Source organism: Oreochromis niloticus, linkage group LG1, assembly GCF_001858045.2.
Source record: "Oreochromis niloticus isolate F11D_XX linkage group LG1, O_niloticus_UMD_NMBU, whole genome shotgun sequence".
Classification (NCBI taxonomy): Eukaryota; Metazoa; Chordata; class Actinopteri; order Cichliformes; family Cichlidae; genus Oreochromis; species Oreochromis niloticus.
Window position 1 is genome coordinate 8,811,184 of NC_031965.2, and position 24,053 is coordinate 8,835,236.

The following is a 24,053-nucleotide window of genomic DNA, read 5'->3' on the forward strand; positions in this document are numbered from 1 at the left end:
TGAGATGGAGACCCTTGGAGTCTTTTTCTTTTGTTTTATTTATGAAGCACTTTGTTATGAGTGGGCTCCGTTATTTGTGCCTTTTTAAAAGCACGTTGTGTTGAATAAAAAAAGTTGTTAAATTGTCAGTGTTGTCATTTTCATGTTTTCTAACACTTTTAGCTGATTGTAATTTACTGGGCAAACAGTTTAGAATTATTTTTAAGCATATTTCCCACAGGATTTTAAAATATTGAAAATTTTAAGTGTTATTTGATTGATCATACTTTATTCATCCCGAGGGGAATATTTCCCACATTATAGTTTAAAAAATATCCAAAAGTTTGATTTTATTTCCCACAGTGTATGAGTTGCAATATGTAAACATTTTTGAGTGTATTTCCCACCTCAATTAAGTTGAAAAATATTGAACATTTTGAGTTTATTACTCCCTAATTATAAGTTGAGGAATGTCAACATTTATAAGTTAACATTGAGATAATTTAAGGCAACTGCAAATGTAATTTTTATTTTAAACTTAAAACTTTTAAAAACATCACTAAAAAATTGTTGTGTAATCTGTTACATGACAACTTTTGAGTTCTGTGAACTTATTAGGTTTTACAGTGCAATATAAATGTAAAAATTTGCGATAACGATATAACTGACAATATTATTGATGCTAGACAAAATACTTTACAACTCCACAACTTTATTAGTACAAAAAACCCCCCATCAATTTATGTTCACTTAAACAAGCAGCTGTTTTTTATGTGCATTAAAGCTATATAAAAATTTAAGAGTGCAAATGCTAATTCCTTGCTGACAGTTTAACCAAAAGACATTTCCAGTGGAAATGGGCTGGCATATCCTGAGCATTACCATGTATAATATCCACAAAAGTTTAAAAGAAGTGCTTTGCAGCATGAAACTGCAGTGTGACAAATAAATAAGTCAAATACGTATTTTCGCATTAAGCAAAACAAAACAGTCAGATAAGTCTAACTTTACTCAACTCATTGTTCTTGCTTCCTCCATTTCTGTACCATTGATCCATTAATGCTGAATTCTCTCTCAGCTGCTCTATACCCATGTTCTACTGCGTGACTGATAGCCTTGAGTTTAAAATCCGCTTCATAAGCATGTCTCTTAACAGGTGCCATTTTGGGGTCCTTATACACACACAATACGGTAATATTATGTTGAAGCACAGTACATATTACTCTGCGAGGCTCCTGACTACGGTAGCTGTAATGCTCTGACAATCCATCAAGCGGTGGGGCTTCGTAGCTTAAGTAAGCGGAACGAGAATTAATACATAAGGGGCACCGGATTATAAATTGCACTGTCGATTATTGAGAAAGTTAAAGGCATTTAAGACAGCCTTATAGTCTGAAAATCATAAGCACTGCGCATGCGCGTTTTACTCATATTTTATCGCGATATTTCATTTTCTTATCATTGCCTAACATTGTACCGGTATTATCGGCAAAGGTATAATATGGCCCAGCCCTACCTGGAACAATACTGATCCCTTAGTCAAGGAAACGAATGCAGCCCATATAAATGTGTGTCTGTAGGGTCTATGGACTGCATTTGGTAAAAACACTTAAAATAACCAGTCCAGCAAATAAGTCCAAAGGAGGAATACCGATTGCGCAAAACATTTGGCACAAGTTTATTATTTTTAACTTAGCAAACTTAACAAACATATTCATTTTTTTCTTGCTTTTTTTTCAAAAATTTCAGTGTAGTTAATAAAACTAAAACATGTATGACAAAATATTCTCCTCCATATCCACTTCTCTGCAGAAACAAGAGTAAAGCATCATGTGCTTTGAGACAATAAGTCAAAAGAAAAAAACATTTTTACAATTATAAATGTTTCCTCCTCATATCACTCAAAAGGGAACTCCAGAGGAGAAGGAATTACACAAGTACAACAACATGTGATCACCAATTTTTTTGACTTTTTTTTTTTTTTTTGTAGACGAGGCACACACTAGCACTCACATACAACATGATCTAAAGATAGATTAGCTGCTTTCCCACAAAAAACATTAACAAAACCAAAAAAGAGAGGCACTGGAAAAATTGCTCCATTATGCAGTCAATAAAAACAAACTTGAGACTCTTATTAAACTGAATTGTTTTTTAATTGAGTGGTTATTTTACTTATTCTAGAAAAATAAAAAAATTTTTTGCTTGTAATAAATTTTAACATTCAAAAATGCTCAGAGGCAACCTTTCTAGTGCCTATTTTGGCAGCACATAGGACATGGGAAACAACAAAACCTCTTGGGCAATCAACGTCAACTACAAGGTCAAATGTGAAATTGGAAGCACCAGTGAAGCGCAGTAGACAAGGACTGGACGATGAGCTGTGACGCCACACCAACATGCTAGGGCAAATAGGAAGAGATCTAGAAAAAAAAAAATAAAAAATACACAACAGGGAGACAAACCTTGGTTACACAGTAATGGAACACAGACAGGAGAGAGAAAAGAAAGTGACAATAATCACATTTATCTTGGTGCTTTACTAAAGTCTAAAAACTCAGTAGTCAGTTTCAGGGATAGAGTGAGGATGATGAGCATGCTACTGGAAACTGAGGTGGATGACAACAGCAGATTCACACATATAGAACAGCTATAAATGGGGTGCCAGCACAAAATCAGTGACAACATGCAAACAAACACGGCTAATCATGTAAGGAGACCAGAGGGTGTCACGGAGGTAGTATCTTTTTAAGCCTCATCTTTAACATTTTAGTACCTGATGTAATGTGTTGCACACATCGTCTCTTAAAGTCAGCTAACTGGAAAGTGGAACTGATGATTTTTCAACATTTATTTAAGCGAATCTGAAAATCTGCATTACTTTAAAAACTTAGACCAAATGTTTGTTGAGACAGTTAGTAGTGGTGGGCGGATCGATCCAAATATCGATTGTATCGATTAGGGATGTAAGAAAATATCAATACAGCGAAATATCGCGATATTTCGTGCAATGATACTGAATCGATATTCAAAATCAGTGTTATCGATTTTTTAAAATGAAAAATTACATGCATTTACTGTTTTTACTTTTGTATGTTGCAATTCAAACTCCGGCCACTGGTTTGCAGTTTTTACCGCCTTTACTTTGACGTAAAAACAAGGTCTCACGATAACTGTAGAACCATCTAGTTTGCCAAAACCAACGAAGTAGAACAGTGGATGTGTGGCCAATTGTGCTAGCTAACTGATGACTGAAGAGGAGAGGATACAGCCGGCCCCCGCAGCTTTCAAAGCTGATGTGTGGACTTATTTTGGATTTAGGACAAAAGAAGGCAGTAAAGACTATGACAAGAGCTATGCAGTCTGTAAAATCTGCACCGCCAGAGTCAAATATTCCGGTAACACAACAAATTTACGAACACACGTGTCTAGACACCATAGCGACGTAGCATCAAATGCTAATTTTAAAACGAAACGAGGTGACCCCGCTCAACGGACAATTGAAGAAGTTAACTTTTCGAAACTACCAGCAACTTCAACTCGTGCAACAAAAATAACGCAGTCAGTACTTGTTTTTATTTGCAAAGACATGCGCCCTCTGAGTGTTGTGGAGAATAAAGGATTTCGTAATATGATTAAAACGCTGGAGCCCCGTTACACCGTTCCTTCCCGACAACACATCACGGATATCGCTCTGCCAAAGTTGTACCAAGAAGTCAAAGCGACAGTGCTGGACTCCCTCAGCTCGGCAGAGACAGTTGCTTTGACATGTGACGCTTGGACTTCGAGAGCCACTGAATCGTACGTAACTGTTACAGCACATCACATAACGGACCAGTGGAACCTTCATGTCAGCCATGCATGACAGTCACACAGGTGAGCACATTGCATTGTTACTAACTGACGCTGTGGCTGAATGGGGATTGAACACAAAGGACCTTGTTGTTGTTACCGATAATGCACCAAACATGGCTCTCGCAGCTAGACTTGCAGGCATGACGCACATACAATGTTTTGCACACAGTCTGAATCTCGCCTCACAGAAAGCACTGAAAATACAATCCGTGGTGCGACTTCTCGGGAGGATCCGACGTGTAACAGCCTTTTTCAGGTGCAGCACCACAGCCAGCAATCAGTTGAAGCAGAAACAGTGCCTCCTTCAGCTACCAGCTCACAGATTGATCACGGACATAATTACAAGATGGAACAGCTCCTATGATATGATAGAACGATTTTTAGAACAGCAACCAGCCATCTGTGCAGCTCTGCTTTCTGCAGAAGTTAGGAAGAGTGAAAAAGAAATTTTCACATTAAGTGAGTCTGACATCACATGTGCAGAAGAAGTTGTCAGGGCACTCAAGCCTATGAAGGACGCCACCCTGGTGATGTCAGAGGAGAGCATGCCAACCCTGTCCATCATTGCTCCTCTTCATGCCAAGCTTGTGATGGGTGCACAAGAAAGTGTTGATGATACACCGACAGTAAGGGACATTAAGACTGCCATAGCAGAAGATCTGGGAAAGAGATATGTAAATGAGAGGGAGACACTATGGATGGCATCAACAGTTGATCCTCGGTTTAAGAACCTGCCCTTCCTGTCTGAAGCAGAGACCAGTGAGACCTATTCCAGACTGTTGGACACTGTGGTGACTGTGATAAAGAAGGAAAAAAATTTAAGTAAATAAATGAATTTATTTGGAAAAATTCAACTGAAGTTATAAGCAAGTGAATAAAGTTAAAAAAAAACGCATATTGATGACATTTGTCATTAAATGTTAGTGAAAAACAGGGTGAATCTTGGATTTGAATTTTGACTTTCTGACATTTTTCAGCAGCAAGAGAATAACGAGACTGAGACCCCTAAAGAGACAGAGGACCTCATGTGCATTGGTGGACTTGCTCGGAGCTACGTTTGCCTCTACTAGTGACAATACTGCACCAAAATCAGAACATGATGTTGCTGCAGCTGAGATCAAGAGGTATAGAGATGAGACCCCTTTGCCTCTCACAGGAAATCCTCTCAGCTGGTGGAAGGACCATGAACAGGAATACCCTCACCTATCCAAAGTAGCAAGGAGTTTCCTATGCATTCCTGGAACAAGTGTCTCTGCAGAGAGAGTTTTCTCCTCTGCAGGAGACATAGTAAATGCACAGAGAAGTGTCCTGAGTGCTGACCATGTCGATCAGCTTGTATTCCTGCACAAAAATCTGGAAACTGAACAATAACCACTGAGAAAACACTAAACATGTAAAATCTCTGATATGAGAATGTTTGACATTTTGGTTGAGTCTCATAAGCACTTTTTTTTAGATGAGTAAATTCCTTTTTTCAGGTTGTACTAAAAGTGTTCCATTGATGGACACTGCAGAGCTGTACTTTATTTTAATAGCACTTTACATTGTTTGTTAATGTTTACTTGGATGGATTCTTCAAGCAATTTCATTTTTGATTTATATTTGTTTATGTTAAGGTCACATAAAAAGTGCTTTGTTTTGATGCTCCACAGAGCAGTTTTTGGATAAGTATTTTATAATCATAGTACTTTTTTTTCATGTTAAAAAAAATACTTGATATTTCAGTAAAGTAGTTTTTGTTTGTTTATTTGACATGATAAGGCAGATGTTAATTTCTCCATTCATTTTGAACTTAGAGAGAGTGTTTTTGTTTCAGATGTTTCATGTCAAGCATTTAACAGTTTGGACTGTTTACTGTGAGTTTTCCTAATTAAATTCAGTCCTACTAAACACAAATATCGTCTGGCTTTTAGTATCGCAATGTATCGTATCGTCTACCCTGTATTATGATACATATTGTATCGCCAGATTCTTGCCAATACACACCCCTAGTATCGATGCCAAGTCGGCATCCGTATCGGATCGATACTAGCCTGATGAGATCGATTCTTTACTTTAAGTTCTGCTCGTTTGCAATGCTGTGGTTTCAGCGAAGACAAAACAGCCAGGTCGCTGGACTTGCCGCTGCTGTGTCAGCGCAGAGCAGGCATAGTTTGCTCCCCCTCCCCCCTTTTGTGTTTAGATGTTGCACCGTCACGTGATGTGTGTTAGACGCTTTGGGGGTTGTTCAGTTGTTTAGATTATTTATATTTCCACCAGTTGTTGTTTTTGTTGTTGAGAATTTTAATTGTAATTTTTGTATTATAGTTTCTCAACAGTACTTGTTTGTTTTAATTTGTTTACTGGTTTGCAATCACTTTGTCCTAATTATGTCCTGGGTTTTAACTATTTAATAATAAAAAAGGATCATCGCAAAAAAAACACTTGAAGTCAAGAAAATTAATTGAGATTTAGCAATTCAATTACGTATCCACCTTATTTATTGAAAAGTATTGGTATTGGTATCAACGATACTGGCCCGTATTTCCTTGGTATGGGATCGATACCAAAATATGCAGTATCACACACCACTAACAGTTAGTGGTTTTATTCCTTCGTTAGTCTGCCTGCCTATCAATCCCGCTTATCAACTCTTGCACTCTTGCAACTGAAATCAGTTGATTTCAGTTCATGTGTCGTCGGAGGAAAATAGTGGCACAGCTCCAGTGTGGACATGGACATTACTTTTATTTTTTTTGCACTAAAGTACGAGAGCGCAGTGGTAAAGTGGAGACTGCTGCAGGACAGAAACAACTACATTATACTTTGAACACAACTTCGGCTCTTCACAAGCATCTGCACAGACAACATCTAAACATCATCTGGGGTTATGTTAAAGCTGAGTAAAATGCTGACCACAGCCCAGCACAGTGATAAAGTGAGTCGTCATTTGTGGCAAAGCCAGCCGCTGCTGAACTTCAACAGGTACCAAACTGTTTCTAAAGTAGAATCACTGCGGTGGTCGCTTTAAAGTCTCTTTGTGCTGTGTGGATGTGATATCCACATTAATTATACATTTGGATCAAGTTAGGCATGATTTCCATGCCTTTATTGGAAGAAACTAGTTATCTTGCTTTCTATCTTACAGTTCTACCTTGTTTCTGATAGTTCAGTTTCTAATTTAAATATAAAGTCTGGTAATATTATTTGCATAGTGCTAAACTAACACTGGATGAACTGATTGTAGAAGCCCATACTCCTAACTGCTATAGATTCAAATTGCTGTTCAAAAACTATTTTAATGAAACCAGTGAACCATATGTCTTTGTAGGTTCTTAGTCATCTAGGTCATGGTATTCTAAGGAGCTTGGAAAGAAAGTGACTGGACCTCTTGAAGACGTTTCACCTCACACCTGAGAAGCTCCTTCAGTTCTAAAAGCAAATGGTGGTATTTAAACCCTAGTTAAGAGGGTTGTAGTAGTCACCAATAATCATGTGACTCATCACATGAGCCAATCAATGATGGACTTCAGATTGTTTGAAATGGTCTTTGTAACCTTTCCCAGATTGATGGGAAAGCAAAAAGTGCTTCTCAGAGATCTTTGCCATTTGTCCACAGAGTGTGAACAAATCAGGTACAAAAATAAAGAATCATTAATGTGTGCACACATAAAGCTAGTAAATGAGGCCCAGTGATATGAGGCTCTTACAGTGAAACGGTAAATACTAGTACACTTAGTCATGTTATTTTATAATATAGGTTACATTCTCAATACATAGTTAACTGCAGCCATGTAAATGCATATAATACATCAATGTACTTTATTTATACATTTGTATTTTGACAATAACACATACTCTTGTCCCTCAGGCTCTCTGCCTTATTATTTACAAATAATAGGCATGACTTTAAAATGCCAAGTCTTAGACTTTCATTTGTGAACTCAGTAATATAATATATACTTAGTCCAATTAGAAAGTACATGACAGTCCTAAAGGACAGAGCCCGGAGAACACAAAAATGTGGAAGTGCCCAAACAGTTACTCTCTAGGGCATAACATGTAGCAGAAAAGCTGATCCAGCTATGCTAAACAAATGTTTTTCCTTTAATATCGAACTTCCTTGTCTTGAAAGACTTTAAACACTGATGAAATACCTGGGTACCCTGGATGTATTAATACTCGCATGGTAGCCCCTCTGCAAATGATTCAGTTTTGAACGTGTCCCTGGTATTATTTTTAAATTATTATTAATATTCTAGCAATAGTATCGGATGGATCCTTCATATACAGCTCGTGCCACAATGACATGTAGTACACATCAGCAAAACAAAACAACATTCAACAGGCAAGTCTAGGACACACATCAAGAGATGAAGTGAGGTGGCAGATTGGAAATTATGTAGAAAATGTGCAATCAGATAAATATTTAGACAATAAGAGTTCCCCGAGACTTACAGAAAGTATAAAATCTCTATGAAAATAGAAAAAGCATTATGATTAAAATATATATCTCAATATTTATCTTCCTTCCTAGCTCTATGTAAGACGAAACATAAAAAAAACAAAAACACAACACAATTTCCTGGAAGTTAAGAGAGCTGCCAGGTCAATCTTGCACAATATATAGAAAGTCTCTAGCCCTTGAGGTCAGCTAGCTGATAGCTATCACGAAAAGGGAGGGCTGGTGAAAAAACTAAACTAAAACAATAAAATGTAGTTATGAAAACCATCATGTTCACATTGCACAGAATTTTAAGCAACTGAAAGAAGTCAGTCAACTTTGGATTTATTGTGAAAGTTAGGGTTATCGCTTGTTAAAGTTGACAATTAAGCTTCATAGATCACATCAGCTCGGTCCCTGACGTTTCACTCAGGTTGATCTACATCTCAACTGCATTACAACATGTTTTATTAATCACCAGGTAAATGTACTGATTATAAATGAAGTATAATCCCATATCAAGTATAACTGGTACTTTAGTCATGGTTTCTACATTACGCTACACTCACCCCCTGAGGCCTCTCAATTAGTGTTCACCATAAAACTGTTGCTATTGACAGACAACAGATTTAATATAATCAAACATGAAAGTGACTCGATTAGAAGTAATGCCAAAACTGAATACAGTCATGCCAGCGCACATTTGTCACATTTGTCTTTCCCAATTGCAGCCTGCTTTTTAACATTAAATGTGTCGAAGAAGAAGTGAACAGGAAGTGGCAACAGAGAGATTTGGCACCTGATAGTCAGTATGCAACATTTCTTGACAAATGACTCGTATGTATTACTTTCTACCACAGCAAACTGACACTATCTTAAGTTAAATTAAAACACAACTGCTTCTCTTTTTTGTTAAAAAGAAAAAGTGCATGCACCACAAAAGAACATAGGGAGAATCCAGGCTAGTGTCAAAACTCGTCATGTAGCTTCACCTCTGTCTTTGTCCTGACATGTCCTCTAATGACCACGAGGAGCAGTGAAGTAGCCCTGTAGTGCACAGACAAGTTTCTGAGTGCATCAGTCTCAGCTGGTTATTCACACTACACTTACCATAACACCACCCTGCCTAACTAAGCCTGTAGTGTCTCAGCACCTTCAGTAGGGCTTGCTGTCATTCTTTGAGCGCTTCAGCTGCACCTTCAGCCTTTTCATACCAATCTGGAAACCATTCATTGCCTGGATGGCTGCCTGTGATGACACTGGGTTGTCATAGCTCACAAAGCCTAGAGAAAAAAGAAACACTAAGAGCAGCTCAAGGCAGCTTGCAGTAGGTATTTTTAATGTGCCAAAGAAAGCAATTATTGCAAATAAAAAATCTAGGCACCCCTTACCCAAATCTTCCCAACATTACCAAAATAGAAAAATGCTTATATATTAAATAACTTACATGAACTCACCAAAACATTTGCTGAGATTAGTCTGTTTGTCAATGAAGACTTTTGCAGAGATTACATTTCCAAAGGGCATAAACATCTGGAGCAGATCCTGATCTCCAAACTCCTGGGGCAGGTGGTAAATGAACAAATTCGCGCCTTCTGGACCTGCCAAACAAAGAACATTATACAAGTATAAAACACAGTAATAGTCTAACAGGATTATCATTATTTATTAATTCACGTAGCTTTTAAAAATAGAGTCACATTTTTTGTATTCATGCATAGAAAAAAAAAATCTGATTGACAGACTGTAACAAACTGTTTAATCCAGTCATGCAAAGCCCGGTTAACTGAGCGCACAGATTCTTAAAAGTGTTCATCAACCACATTAATAATATGGTTTAGAGCTGCTTTTTAACAGATTCTTGTGTTTTACAAAACATATATGCACTGCCTCTAAAAACACAAACACTGGCTGCACATCTCCAGAGACAAGCTCACAGCCAACCTGATTTTGTTTATTTTGTGTTATTTGACAGTGTCCATAACACAGAAAAATGATATCAAAACTTTTCTGCAGCCCAGCAGCTTCCTAATAAACTGGTAAACATTAACACTGACGAACTGCAATATTTAGTGTCATTCCAGTCCATGTCACAAAAAAACCCCTAAAAAACAACAAAAAAAACCCAACAACAACAACAACAACAACAACAAAAAAACAAAAAAAAACAGGCAACGTAGAAAATTATCTGTAAATAAGAACAAATACACTGTGAATTCAGCTGCATTATAACAAATGAAAACCTCACATAAAGCAGAAAAAGGACTGAAACAGGTTTAAGCAGTCCATATCCACTACCGGTCAAAAGTTTTGGAGCACCCCAATTTTTCCAGCTATTTATTGCAGTTCAAGTCGTTCAAGTTCAGTGAATAGCTTGAAATGGTGCAAAACTGAAAGATAACTGAAAAGTAATGTACATTTCAGAATTGTACAAAAAGGCCTTTTTTTAGGGAACACAAAATGGGATAACAATTTGAAGCTGTTCTGCAGCAATGGAGGTTGATCAAGCCTTGAAACCTGGTGCTGCTAATTCCTACAGGTGTTCCAACTTTTCTGGATTACTTACAACCCCCTCTGTCTGCATAAAAGCAGTGTTGGAACACACTGTGGTACGATACCCTCGTGAGCATCAGTTGAACAGTATTGTACAACCAGTGATGGGAATAACGGCCTTACAAGTAATGGCGTTACTTTTTTCAGTAACGAGTAATCTAACGAATTACTATTCCTATCGTTACAACGCCGTTACCGTTACTAACAAGAAAATGCGGTGCGGTCGCGTTACTATTTTTCAACAAACAGACGGTTGAAGCTGTCTTCAGCTTACCGCATCTTATATCAGTTGCACGGAAGTAGCTGTCTACGTAAGTAATCTGGGCGCTACAGATTTAAGCAGCTGCGTGCACTCCCGCGGACGGCAATCACTTTCTGGCAGACGATCACTTTTTGGCACAACACCTGGAGCTAAGGGGGCAAAACGATTGCATGAGTGCTGCTGTTTGACTGAGGAAGAATAAAGTTGTCATGGTAAGCGAATCACATGACCACTTCAAGATGACAAAGCAACAAGGTGATATATACCAGTTTTTAAATTGTGTTGATAGGCCACGTAAAACCAGAGTCATGATAAACAATATATATGCTGTGTTTTTTCCTGAATAGTTTTGTCACGTTTACTGTCTAAGGACAGCGCTAGCAAGCACTCTCTGGTTATGACCAAAACATAAAAAAACAAAACAAAAAAACCCAGCCCGTTCGTGTTGGTGAAAAAATGCACCATGTCGACCAATCAAAAAATGATATGGCAGCATGACATTTGGTTGTTTAGGAAGAGGGGGAAGTTTAAGGAGTGATGGCGAGAGAGAGAGAGAGAGAAAGAAAGAAAGAGCAGAAAAAGAGAGAGAGCGAGTTTTGAGATGTGAGGGATTTGTGACGTTTAGCGTGTTTGGAGTGTGTAGTTAATGTGTTGTCTTCTCTAGTGTGTGGTGTTGTGGATAGTTTTGTGTTGTGTGTCAGAACAATGAGGCGTCTTCAGGTAAAAAAAACAGGAGAGGGATACACCTGCTGCTTTCAGGCCTGCAGGTATCAGGCTGTGATGTTCTCCTTTACAGGGAGTGCAGAATTATTAGGCAAGTTGTATTTTTGAGGAATAATTTTATTATTGAACAACAACCATGTTCTCAATGAACCCGAAAAACTCATTAATATCAAAGCTGAATGTTTTTGGAAGTAGTTTTTAGTTTGTTTTTAGTTTTAGCTATTTTAGGGGGATATCTGTGTGTGCAGGTGACTATTACTGTGCATAATTATTAGGCAACTTAACAAAAAACAAATATATACCCATTTCAATTATTTATTTTTACCAGTGAAACCAATATAACATCTCCACATTCACAAATATACATTTCTGACATTCAAAAACAAAACAAAAACAAATCAGTGACCAATATAGCCACCTTTCTTTGCAAGGACACTCAAAAGCCTGCCATCCATGGATTCTGTCAGTGTTTTGATCTGTTCACCATCAACATTGCGTGCAGCAGCAACCACAGCCTCCCAGACACTGTTCAGAGAGGTGTACTGTTTTCCCTCCTTGTGAATCTCACATTTGATGATGGACCACAGGTTCTCAATGGGGATCAGATCAGGTGAACAAGGAGGCCATGTCATTAGTTTTTCTTCTTTTATACCCTTTCTTGCCAGCCACGCTGTGGAGTACTTGGACGCGCGTGATGGAGCATTGTCCTGCATGAAAATCATGTTTTTCTTGAAGGATGCAGACTTCTTCCTGTACCACTGCTTGAAGAAGGTGTATTCCAGAAACTGGCAGTAGGACTGGGAGTTGAGCTTGACTCCATCCTCAACCTGAAAAGGCCCCACAAGCTCATCTTTGATGATACCAGCCCAAACCAGTACTCCACCTCCACCTTGCTGGCGTCTGAGTCGGACTGGAGCTCTCTGCCCTTTACCAATCCAGCCACGGGCCCATCCATCTGGCCCATCAAGACTCACTCTCATTTCATCAGTCCATAAAACCTTAGAAAAATCAGTCTTGAGATATTTCTTGGCCCAGTCTTGACGTTTCAGCTTGTGTGTCTTGTTCAGTGGTGGTTGTCTTTCAGCCTTTCTTACCTTGGCCATGTCTCTGAGTATTGCACACCTTGTGCTTTTGGGCACTCCAGTGATGTTGCAGCTCTGAAATATGGCCAAACTGGTGGCAAGTGGCATCTTGGCAGCTGCACGCTTGACTTTTCTCAGTTCATGGGCAGTTATTTTGCGCCTTGGTTTTTCCACACGCTTCTTGCGACCCTGTTGACTATTTTGAATGAAACGCTTGATTGTTCGATGATCACGCTTCAGAAGCTTTGCAATTTTAAGACTGCTGCATCCCTCTGCAAGATATCTCACTATTTTTGACTTTTCTGAGCCTGTCAAGTCCTTCTTTTGACCCATTTTGCCAAAGGAAAGGAAGTTGCCTAATAATTATGCACACCTGATATAGGGTGTTGATGTCATTAGACCACACCCCTTCTCATTACAGAGATGCACATCACCTAATATGCTTAATTGGTAGTAGGCTTTCGAGCCTATACAGCTTGGAGTAAGACAACATGCATGAAGAGGATGATGTGGACAAAATACTCATTTGCCTAATAATTCTGCACTCCCTGTATAGTGGACAGAAATTTTTTTTTTTGGAGTGGCACAAATAATTTGTGTGGCATCTTATTGAATGCAGAACATCTGATTGTTATACAAATAGTTTGAAATGGTTATTTTAAAAAAAGGGTAAAAGGTAAATGGCTGCAAATAACTTTGTTGTTTGCAAAACTTGTACATAGGATTTTAAAGTTGACAATTTATATTTGCATTTAAAGTTACAAAATATGATTCAGTAAACATGTTTGTGGTTGTTACAGTAAAAAATATAACTTTTTTTACTCTGATTTTATGTTTTTTGTCTGATTTTAGATCAATTGTGTTAATACAGTATGTCAAAATAAAAACATAACTGTAAATTCAGACACGTGAGGTTGTGCTGAAAAGGATGATACCAAACAAGGCAAAGTAGCTTTTAAAGGTGAAATGTAGAGGTAAAATCAAAAGTAGTTAAAAATGGCGAATTATACCCTGGACCCCAGAGGGTTAAACATTTTTTTTTTAAGCAATGCAATAGTTACTTTTGATTAGTTACTTTTAGAATATTGTAACTCAGTTACTAACTCAGTTACTTTTTTGAAGTAACTAGTAACTATAATTAATTACCTTTTCAAAGTAACCTTCCCAACACTGTGTACAACAGAAAGTAGTGTGTTGCTACAAAAAAAGGCAATTAAGAACACAAGAGAGACAGACCATTATAACACTTAAAATGTAGATCTTTCCTACAGAGAAATTTCAAAGAAAGTCAAAGTGTCAGTGAATACAATTTCCTTCACAATCAAAAGGAAGAAACTTTGACTGGAAGAGGTCTGGCAGACCAAAAGCCACAACTGAATCAGAGGACAAGTTTCTGAGAGTTAACAGCTTGCGTGATAGGTGGCTCACAGGACAACAGCTTCAAGCACAGCTTAATAGTGGTCGTAGTAAGCAAGTCTCACTTTTAACTGTGAAGAGAAGACTTCGAGCTTGCAGCAAAAAAGCCATTGCTAAGAAGTCAGCATAAGACAAAGAGGCTTGCCTGGGCCTGAGAAGCAGTGTCAGATAATTGTTTTTCCAAGTAATTTCTATTGTAAGTCCATGTTGATAATGTTGCTAACTGTTTGTAGGTACACAGAGGGACAATGGTGATGCATGGTGACATCTCTGCAGCTAGTTTACTTGTTTACAGTTACATCTTTAATTACTTCAAAAGGATAAAGGAATTAGATTTGTCAACAAATATTTTTAATTACATAATAGTATTAAAAACAAACAAGAAAAAGTGTTAAATTAAAACAAAAATCATCCATGAATCATCTGAGTTATGTTAAATTGTGAGAAAACTGAGGGTAGGTTTATGCATTTCATCAAAGGAATATAGGTATGACCTAATTGAAAAAACAGCCTACAACTCATGAGGTTTATTACTGACCAAGCAAAAGCTGAATAAAACTGAATTAAATAGAAAATACATTAAAAAATGCTAATACAGTAGTGCTGCATTCGGGTCTTTTAATAGTTACACACTGGACTCTGTATAAACGTCTTTAATAAGTGTCCACTTCAGTCATTAGTCATTGCGTTAGATCTACTCCCAGCTAACAAAACTCACCTTCCTTTTGGCTGCCTGCAGCTGAAACATTCTGCTGGGATAGCATGGTCTGGTTGTAGAGGCTAGGGAGGGCGGCGGCAGCGTATTGCTGAATGCCAGAGTAGGCCTGGCTCAGTGACTCCATTGTATTTCCTGAGCCATTAGAAAGACTTCCAGAGCCAAGACTGCCATTAAGTGCTGCCATGCCTGCATCAGTTGCAAGAAGAAAAAAAAAGCTATAAAAGTTCACAGTGGTACCAACTTCAGTAGACTAAGAATCAGAAAGTAGGCCAAAAGGCTGTGTCACTGTTTTTCCCCCTTTTGGTTTTACAATGGTAATTAATGAGTCCCCCCCCCAGCCATTCCCCCATTAAATTATTTTTAATAACTTAATTCATGCAACACTTAGACACTCGGGTTGCTCAGGTTACTTCTGAAGAAGGAACCACAGAGCCATCGCACTTAGAACTTATTTACAGTTAGTCCTTTTCAAGTACAATCCAATTCAGCAGGCAGTGATCATTCTAAAACAGTTACAAGCCAGATTACAGGCAGAATTAACCTATGAAAACAAAAAGCACAGACAAGCAAATCCTGAAAATGAAGATTTATATCAGACGTACTGCCTCAAATTAATCTATATTTCAGCCTATGCAGATAAGAGTTTTTACCTGCCAAGGAACCTATGTTGAGGCCAGCTCCGGCACTAGCAGCCAGAGACTGCAGGGCCCCTAAAGAAGCCATGGGGTTCACCGAGGAGTTGCCACCGGAGGTGGGGGAGGAGCCTGCATGGGAAAAATTTACTTTTAATTATATAATAAGGGAAATGAACAATTTACCTTGCATTGTCATTAAAAGTACTATGAATAAGAACTGAAAATATCAAAATTAAAAGTAATTTCACAAGTCTAATCACAAGGAAGATTTGACAAAGACAGGATTTATGTTTTAAGGGTTTTATTAGTTTTTATTAGTTTAATTTTTATTAGTCTTACAAGCAATTTAAATGATTTCATTACTACAGTCCACTATATATTTACCTATGAATCACATCTAGCCAGCTCTGGTTCATGTTATGGTAGATTTAATATCATCATGTGTGTAAACATACATGTTTCCAGGCAGCCAGGCATTTTACAATAATTTCCATTAGGTCAAAATTACACCCTTGGAGGAAATAAATTGTCACAATGCTTTTTTCTTTTTATTCCCTGCACCCAATAAGTGTATAATGACCTACTTCTATTTTTGGAAAAGTCATGAAATTAGGTAGAGTTTTATATCGACAGCTACATTTTAAAATGCAAAGGGGTCCAAATAAGCCCATTGCCAATTCTAGTGTTAAACAAACCACTTGCTGTAATAAAGGTTTTGTTTTTTGGTTTTTTTTTAGTCTTGCTTTTTTTGGTTTTTGTTTTTGTCACATGACAAAGTGTTTCATATACAGTATACTTGTTGCCTGCTTTTCAAGCATATGAAAATGGCATTAACCTAAGTAGTTTTGGTGTTTCACCAAAACAAATCATCACGATTGTAATAAAATATTTTAAATCAGTATTTGTTTTACTTAAGTTTGCACACACCTTTGTTGAATTTTATTGCTCAAAAGCCCAAAAATAATCTTATCAAGTCAAAGGAGCTTGGAAAGAAAAAAAGCATCTTTCCAAGCTCCTTAGACTACGATGACCTGGATGACTGAGAACCTTCACAGATAAAATCTTACCAAATTTTACTGGGTTTAGGTGAAGGTCATTGGCTCCAGTTCTCTAATACTACACAATACTATACTATACAATGCTCAAACACTGTACTTCTTGAGTTGTGTTTGGACTGCTGGACTATTGTATCTCCTTACCTAATTGAGCAGTTCTTGCATTAGGCCAGTAGTGGAACAGAAATGAATTTGCTGTAAAGCAAATGTGTTTAATATACAGTTTAAATCCTGGTGTTCAGTATTTTACATTATACTAGAGATGGCCTGATATGTAATTTCAGGTCCAAGAGCATATAAAGTTTTAAATTATGTGAAAGTATGCATTTATAGCCATCCAGTGATGGATCCATAGTATTGTTTTACCCGGTTAGCCAATATTCTTTCACCTGTGTTCACTAAGTTTTACAGTGGACACAGGTCAACCTCTGCTGCTCAACCCACAAATACATTTTTCTTACAAAGGTGGCACCATAAACAGGGTTTCCAGTGATATACGATTCATTTCCAACATTCATTGTCACAACAAAGAAATCAACCAAACATAAATTTCCTTAGTTTTGTTCTAAGTTTAGTAGTACCGACTCTTGGTTTTTACCTGAGCTTGTTAACGCACTTAGTGGGCTAGTAGATGTCGTCATGGCGCTAGAACCTGTAGGTGTGGCCTGTGTAGCAGTTGCTGCTACTGCTAAAGCAGCGAGGTTCTGCATAGCATTAAGACCTGACAGACACATGAATAGGCAAGTTCAAGTTCCCCAACAGAGATCATCGGTTATACAGATATAAGGCTGTATAACCGAATTCAACTTCCTCAATAAACAAAGGGATGAATCTAAACTCAAAATAATTGAATGAGATTATTATGTAGCCAGTAATATAGCTTTACATTTTTTGGATGTGTGTATAAGTACCTGAAACAGGGTGCAGGTTATTGAGTGCATTCCCTGTGGAGGCAGACTGATGCAGCAACTGTAAGTAGAGCTAAAGCAAGAAGAAAAATGAAAGATAACATTTAAATTTGTCAATTTGTTTTCTAATGGCTGTTACATTTTGGATAAATATACACTTACTGCTAAGTACTGTGGGCCTAAACTGTTGAGTCCAGTGAGATTACCCCACATGGAAGCAGCACTAAGTTGTTGCATCTGTTGCTGCAGCTGTTGAGCCATGCGCTTCTGCTCCTTGTCCTTCTGAGTGTCTGCAAATTTCACTACAATTGGCGATGAACAACCCTGAACACAAACACAGGAAAACATTGTGCTCATGACAGGTTACTGGTTAAAACTATTAAACTGCAACTTTCAAATTCCAAGTAACGTAACCGAATAGTTAAAAAAAATCTCTTGCTTTTAATAATAATATACTGGGAAACCTTGAAACTATTTTTCCAGTGGAAACAACAGAATGCAGATATTCTAAAATCAAAATCACAGACAAAATCAAATTTGTTTTTTTAGTGTGAACTTTACCTCCATGGTCTGGGACTGATGCATGGACTTGATAGCGGACTGGGCCATTTGTCTGGCTGTGAATGTCACAAACGCACAACCTGCAAAAAAGAAACTAAATATATCAATTTTGTTAACCTTTCAGTAAGACCACAATTATTTTTAACGAAATTCTTGATACACTTTTCCAGTTTACTGGTGTGAGAGGGAGAACTTGGTTTTGATTAAGATTCATTATTCATTTTCAAGAGGGGAAAAGTAATTTATCTTTAAAAACTATACAATTCAACCAGTAGGTCATCAGTTCCTGGCATTGGATAAAATAGTGATGATTATATCTTGTGGACATCTGCTTTTCCAGCCGATTGTACCGCTCAGTCTGTACACCCGACCCGACAGGGGAAGAAAAAAACCAAACAGAATTAAGGGTTGCAGATCTGGTGAACCACCGGTGCAAGAGTTAGGGTTAGGGGCTAATCTAGAGATTCTAACATTAAGGCTACAGTTAGATTTTCCTATTTCAGTGCAGCTAACCAAATAATGAAAGAACTGCACTGAAACAGACAGTGAAAGTGGACAGTGTATCTTTTATTTCTTTTTTTAAAGTACAAAAGTGATACCTTAGGCTGCTTTTTAGTTGTAGTGTCCTTGTGTTCCACTGGGTTCTGTGACTAGTTAGCTCACCTAAGTAATGTAAGTCTATTAGCAGGGACCAACTAACCCAGTCACATCACTTTTTGACACTAAACATGGTTTAAGAACAGATCTCTATGATGTAAATTATCCTTATTTATAGTATTTTTCGCCTTCTAAAATTTTTGTGGTATTCGAAACAACATTTTTCTTCACTTCTATCATGGTTCTTTAAAGCTGTTAAAGAGCAGGGCATTTTACTGAATTGATAATCAATGTTGTCTCTTTAGAATCAAACCTGCAATAAAAAAAGTATGGGCTTTCAGCTCTTGAGGGCATCTTCTGGTGATAAGATCAGTCTTTAATCTTAGTCACTTTTTACATCATCCCAGTTTAGTTGTCTATAAACCTTTGGACATATAGAACTGCTTGGTTTGCAATTGCACAGAGCTTCCACATTTTGGCTTGCGACCAATTGGTTTTAGCCCATACCAGGCATTTACAATACCGTGCCATCCCTATTCTTTTTATTTGCATATGTTTCAATACATTTAATACAAACATTTTAACATGTTTTTAAGTTAGTAGGACTATGACCACCTTTATTCCTCAAGTCAGTCTAAATTGTCTTATTCAGCTCTCTTATACTTTCTTACAGTACTTTCTTCAGGAATAGTTCTCCAGGCTTCTTGAAGGATATTCAAGGCTGTTCTTCTCTTACTGCTTCAATAATGCTGAAGTCTGGGCTCTGGGGCGGCCAATCCATGACAGATAGTGTTCCGCTGTGTGTTTTTGTATATGGGTATAATCTTAATCCATTGGTGTTGTGTTTGGGATCCCTGTCCTGCTGAAAAGGGAAGCTGTTCTCATAGGTTTCCAGATGGTATTGCATGTTGAATCAAAATTTCCTTCTTTTTTTTTTTTAATGTGATCATAATTCCCTACTGTTGACAAGATTCTCAACACGACTGACTGACCTGCAGCCCTAAACCATGACAGAGCCTCCCCTTAAAGAAGTCCTTAAAAAGTCGCTTCCTTTACGAGCTCTTTATACTGCCAAGACCTGGATGATTTTACCTCTCCTGACCTCTTACATACCATATTGACAATTGAACCGAAATTTTGGGGTTTGGATTGAGTCTGATGGAGTTACACTCCATGTGACCCATCCCAGTTCTTGTGTTATCTGGCATACATGAGCCTTTTTCCATACATGATGAAGCTTCATTTTGATTGATCTCCAGTCAAAGGGCTATTGGGTCCTGTGTCAAACTTTCACAGCTTGTTTGAGGCTGGAGCCCAGGCCAACTGTTATAAGGTGACAGGTGAGGTACACCCCAGAACAGTGGACTGGACTGGCTAATACAGAGAAAGACAAGCATTCATTAAGACCTACAGGAATTTAAAGCCCCAACTGCGGGAAGAACCAGGCCATGCAACTAGTAAACAGAAGATTCAAACCCAGGTCATTTTTGCTGCGAGTCGACAGCGCTAATCACAACAACACTGTGCTTTTGGTCGAAACAGCATCACACTGCAAAAAGCAAACCATTATTCTGGATAGCAATAAGTCAAAGACGGGAAAAAAAAAAAAAAAAAAAGTTGGGCCTAGCTTTGGGGTCAAATAAATTAAGCCAATTTGGAAGTGCCACAAGCCTGCTTTGTATCTGAGGGTCACCAGATTGTGATAGTCATGACTACAAAAAGACTTCCGGTCCTACAGAAGTCTATGGGAAAACAGTTTTCTATCTTGACCTTTGTAAACACTTTGGTCATGAGTAAATGGGCTCAGTCATTTGTTCTGGGTGATACTGAATAAAACAAATTGAGTCTATTGTTTAAGTTTTGCTCAGATCATGTTTCGAAATTGCAGATTATCTGTAGAACTGAACAGTTTGGCCTAACGCATTGTCAGTCACAAGTCATTAGCTAATGAGCACATGGTTTCATAGTCAGAGCTGCCCTTCCTTGGTTTTTTGCAACGGTGGAAACGCTCATCTCAAGGCTACAAATCAGGATTTCAGAAACCAATTAGCTTTACTTGACCTCCAATGTACCGTATTTTCCGCACTATAAAGCGCACTTAAAATCCTTTTATTTTCTCAAAAAAATCGACAGTGCGCCTTATAATCCGGTGTGCCTTATGTATGAATTCTGGTTGTGCTTTTACTGACCTCAAAATGATTTTATGTGGTACATTGTGCTCAAAAAATCTGTCAATTTTTTTTTATATACTTTTTATTTTGTACTTTTTCCAAGTTTATAGAACATACAAACAAAAATAAAAGAAAAAGAGAGGGAACACAAAAGGAACAGAATGAACAAAATGAAAGAATCTGTGGGGCAAAAAAAAATTAAAAAAAGGCAGATTACACATTATGTTGCCAGATCACACATCATATTCAGATATCTCACAGAATTCCCTTATCTCATTCTCAGAGAGGCAAAACAACACATATGTAAACATAACTGTCGCAGCCAGATCCGGGGCAACCCAACATCTGTCTAAATACTCTTCCGACAAACAAAATTACACACCCAAGAATTCCCAAAAGTCAGTAGGACTCCCTCAAACTCCCAAGCCCATGACAAGACCCTGTAACCAATTTCATTCAAAACACTCAATTCTCAGGGAGGAACTCCTGCCAGCCAGGGTATGCCCAAAGTAACGTCCAGTCGGCCCCATTCCCACCATCACCATCCACCCCGCCCCTCACATCCACAGAAAGACAGCCAGACGGAACCCGTTGTCTAGTCCTCTCCCAGACAGGTCCAGTTCCACCTACAGTCAAAGCAACTTTGACCGCAGATGCGAAAAGCACAAAGCCCCAGTCTCTCAGAGTCCAGCCATCCACCTGCGCCTCAAATGGTCAAAAACAGAAGCAGTTCGAATTCGAGAAACCATTCCAGCGAAGAAGGGTCCGTGCCTTATGGGGTTGGGTAGGTCTTGTAGGATATCCATTTTGTCCAATGTTTTTGGAATTTGTCAGTTTTCAATCTCAAAGAGTAGGTCATTTTCTCCATTATATATATTTCCTCTATTACATCAGTCCATTTTTTTCAATTTTAAGTGGTCACTTTTCAGCCAGTTTCTTGTTATTGCCTTTTTGCTCGTCAGCAACATAATTTTAAACAAGTAACATTCCTCCTTTCTTACATTTTCCAAATAGTCTAAAATACAGTACTCGTGCCTCGCATGGCACATCATACCCAAATACTTTCTTCATTGTTACCCCAATACTTTCCCAATGAGATTTGACATTTTTGCACTTCCAAAACACATGAGAAAGATTGGCGTCCCAGGCTCCACATAGTCTCCAGCATTGTTGGGGTGTTTTCAGCTGCTTGCTTTTGATATAAAGAGTGATAAAAAAACCTAATTACATTTTTCCAACCATATTCTCTTCATTGTCTAGAGCTAGTGGAATTATGCTGTGAAAGACATATGGATCGCCAATCATCCTCTGACAACTCAAGATGTAATTCAGATTCCTACTTTTGTTTAATATATAATGTTTCAAATTTCGCAGACCATTATATAATTTTGATACAATTTTTGATGGAAGATTTTTATACGCACCTGATATTATTTCTGTTATCTGGCTACGTTCCCTCAGGGCCTTCTTCCTGATTTCTGTATTATAAAAGTGTCTTAATTGGACATACCTAAACAAGTCTGATTTATCCAGTCCAAACTGTCTCTGTGGTTTGTAAAAAGATTTGAATATTTTCCCATCTATTAATGTGCACATTGCCATAATTCCTTTATTAACCCATCCTAAAAATGTACTATCCCATTGGCCACTTCAGAATTTTTGAGAATATGCAGGCCAAATCAACAGTTTGCAGTCTTCTTCAATTCTACGCTTTGTCACTATAACCCAACAGAGTTTAATAGTGAATTCAGTAATAGGAGTTGCGTGTGTAGACTGTATAGTTTTTTCTCCCAATATTGCTTGTGGTTGACATGATGAACAATAATTTATTTCAATATGTTTCCATTTTTAGGTGTAGTCTGGTGAGCACCAGTATACAATATATCTCAGCTGGGCTGCATAAAAGTATTCCTTGAAGTTTGGGAGGGCGAGTCCTCTTTCTTTTCTTAGTTGGAGTGTTTTAAATCTCTTGGCTTTGTCCCTTTCCAAATAAATCTGCTCACTAGTTTATCCCATTTGCCAAATTGTACGTCTGGTATATAGACTGGAGATCCATGACATGTGGTGCCCATTTAGTGAAATCTTTTTGAATCGCGTCGCTAATCTTTCCATAATTTTCCTCATATAATGTGCCTAATTCACTGGTTAGATAGACACCTAAATATTTGATCTTATTTGAGTCCCATTTTAGTTTGTATTTCTTCTGGATTGAATCTCTGGGGGAATAGCTCTCTGCCCCGGGGAAGTAGTTTGCTCTTGTCGAGAGAATGAGACCCATTTCCACTCTCGACACTTTTTAAACAGCGCATCCTCCTCAGTCGCTGCCGGGATCCGCACGTCGTATCCCCGCCTCTGCAGCTCCAGAGCCACATCGCCTGGATCCGCATACTCGTATATGGAGTTTGGAAGTGCACGCCCGCGTCCTTTAATGTCTGTTTGACTTCTCTGTATTGTTTCTGCTTTTGTACAGTATCTGATGCATAATCATGATCAAAATAGATCATCTTGCCATTCACCTGGACTTGCTTCTTCTTCCAAGCTTCTCGGAGTACGAGTTCTTTTGTTATGAATTCCTGGAAATTAACAAGGATCAGTCGCGGGGGGTCTCCAGGGCGAGGTTTCTGTGCGGGGCCACGGTGGGCCCGCTGGATCTTCAGCTCCAGCCCGTCTGGCATAGGTAATTGTGCTGAAGCAACCCCGTAACAAAGTCTTGGACACATTTCCCCTCAGCACCATCTTCCACTCCAAACATGCATATATTGTTTTTGCAGGATCTTGATTCTAGATCTGCCAGCTTGTTTCGGATCAATTTCTGTTCTTTTAGGCTTTGGGAGAGCGCTTCGGTTAGCTCCAGTGTCATGTCTTCTATGTTTTGCACTCGGTCCTCCGCGTCCCCCACTCTCTCCGTCAGAGCTTTTATGTCCTCCTTTATCCTGTCGAGTTTGCCACCCAGTTCTGCTGTAGCATGCTAATGTCTTTTCTCTGTCCTTCGTCATCTTGTTTCATTTCTGATTTCAATGTTCGATACCCTTTAGTAGCTCACCAGCCAAATCCCTAGCTATGCAAACGGGGCTCATGCTAGCTTGTCCTGTCACGTTGCTAGCATTAATTTTTG

At 38.3% G+C, this 24,053-nt stretch overlaps 1 protein-coding gene across 4 annotated transcripts in view; it reads right to left on the reverse strand.

Moving 5' to 3' along the window:
• Positions 1-1,633: 1,633 nt before the first annotated feature.
• Positions 1,634-24,053, reverse strand: part of celf1 (cugbp, Elav-like family member 1) — a 79,172-nt gene continuing 56,752 nt past the window's right edge. The window contains exons 6-14 of one of the 4 annotated variants that reach the window (XM_005465965.4): positions 18,171-18,250; positions 17,772-17,933; positions 17,613-17,682; positions 17,300-17,422; positions 15,662-15,775; positions 15,012-15,197; positions 9,715-9,858; positions 9,411-9,540; positions 1,634-2,402 (exon numbers count right to left, since the gene is read on the reverse strand). In XM_005465965.4, coding sequence (XP_005466022.3) covers positions 9,413-9,540; positions 9,715-9,858; positions 15,012-15,197; positions 15,662-15,775; positions 17,300-17,422; positions 17,613-17,682; positions 17,772-17,933; positions 18,171-18,250 — 1,007 coding nt within the window. In that variant the 3' untranslated portion in view covers positions 1,634-2,402; positions 9,411-9,412. Of the gene's footprint in view, positions 9,541-9,714; positions 9,859-15,011; positions 15,198-15,661; positions 15,776-17,299; positions 17,423-17,612; positions 17,683-17,771; positions 17,934-18,170; positions 18,251-24,053 lie in introns of all 4 variants that reach the window. The other 3 variants (XM_005465964.4, XM_005465963.4, XM_025899616.1) reach the window with 3 other exon arrangements.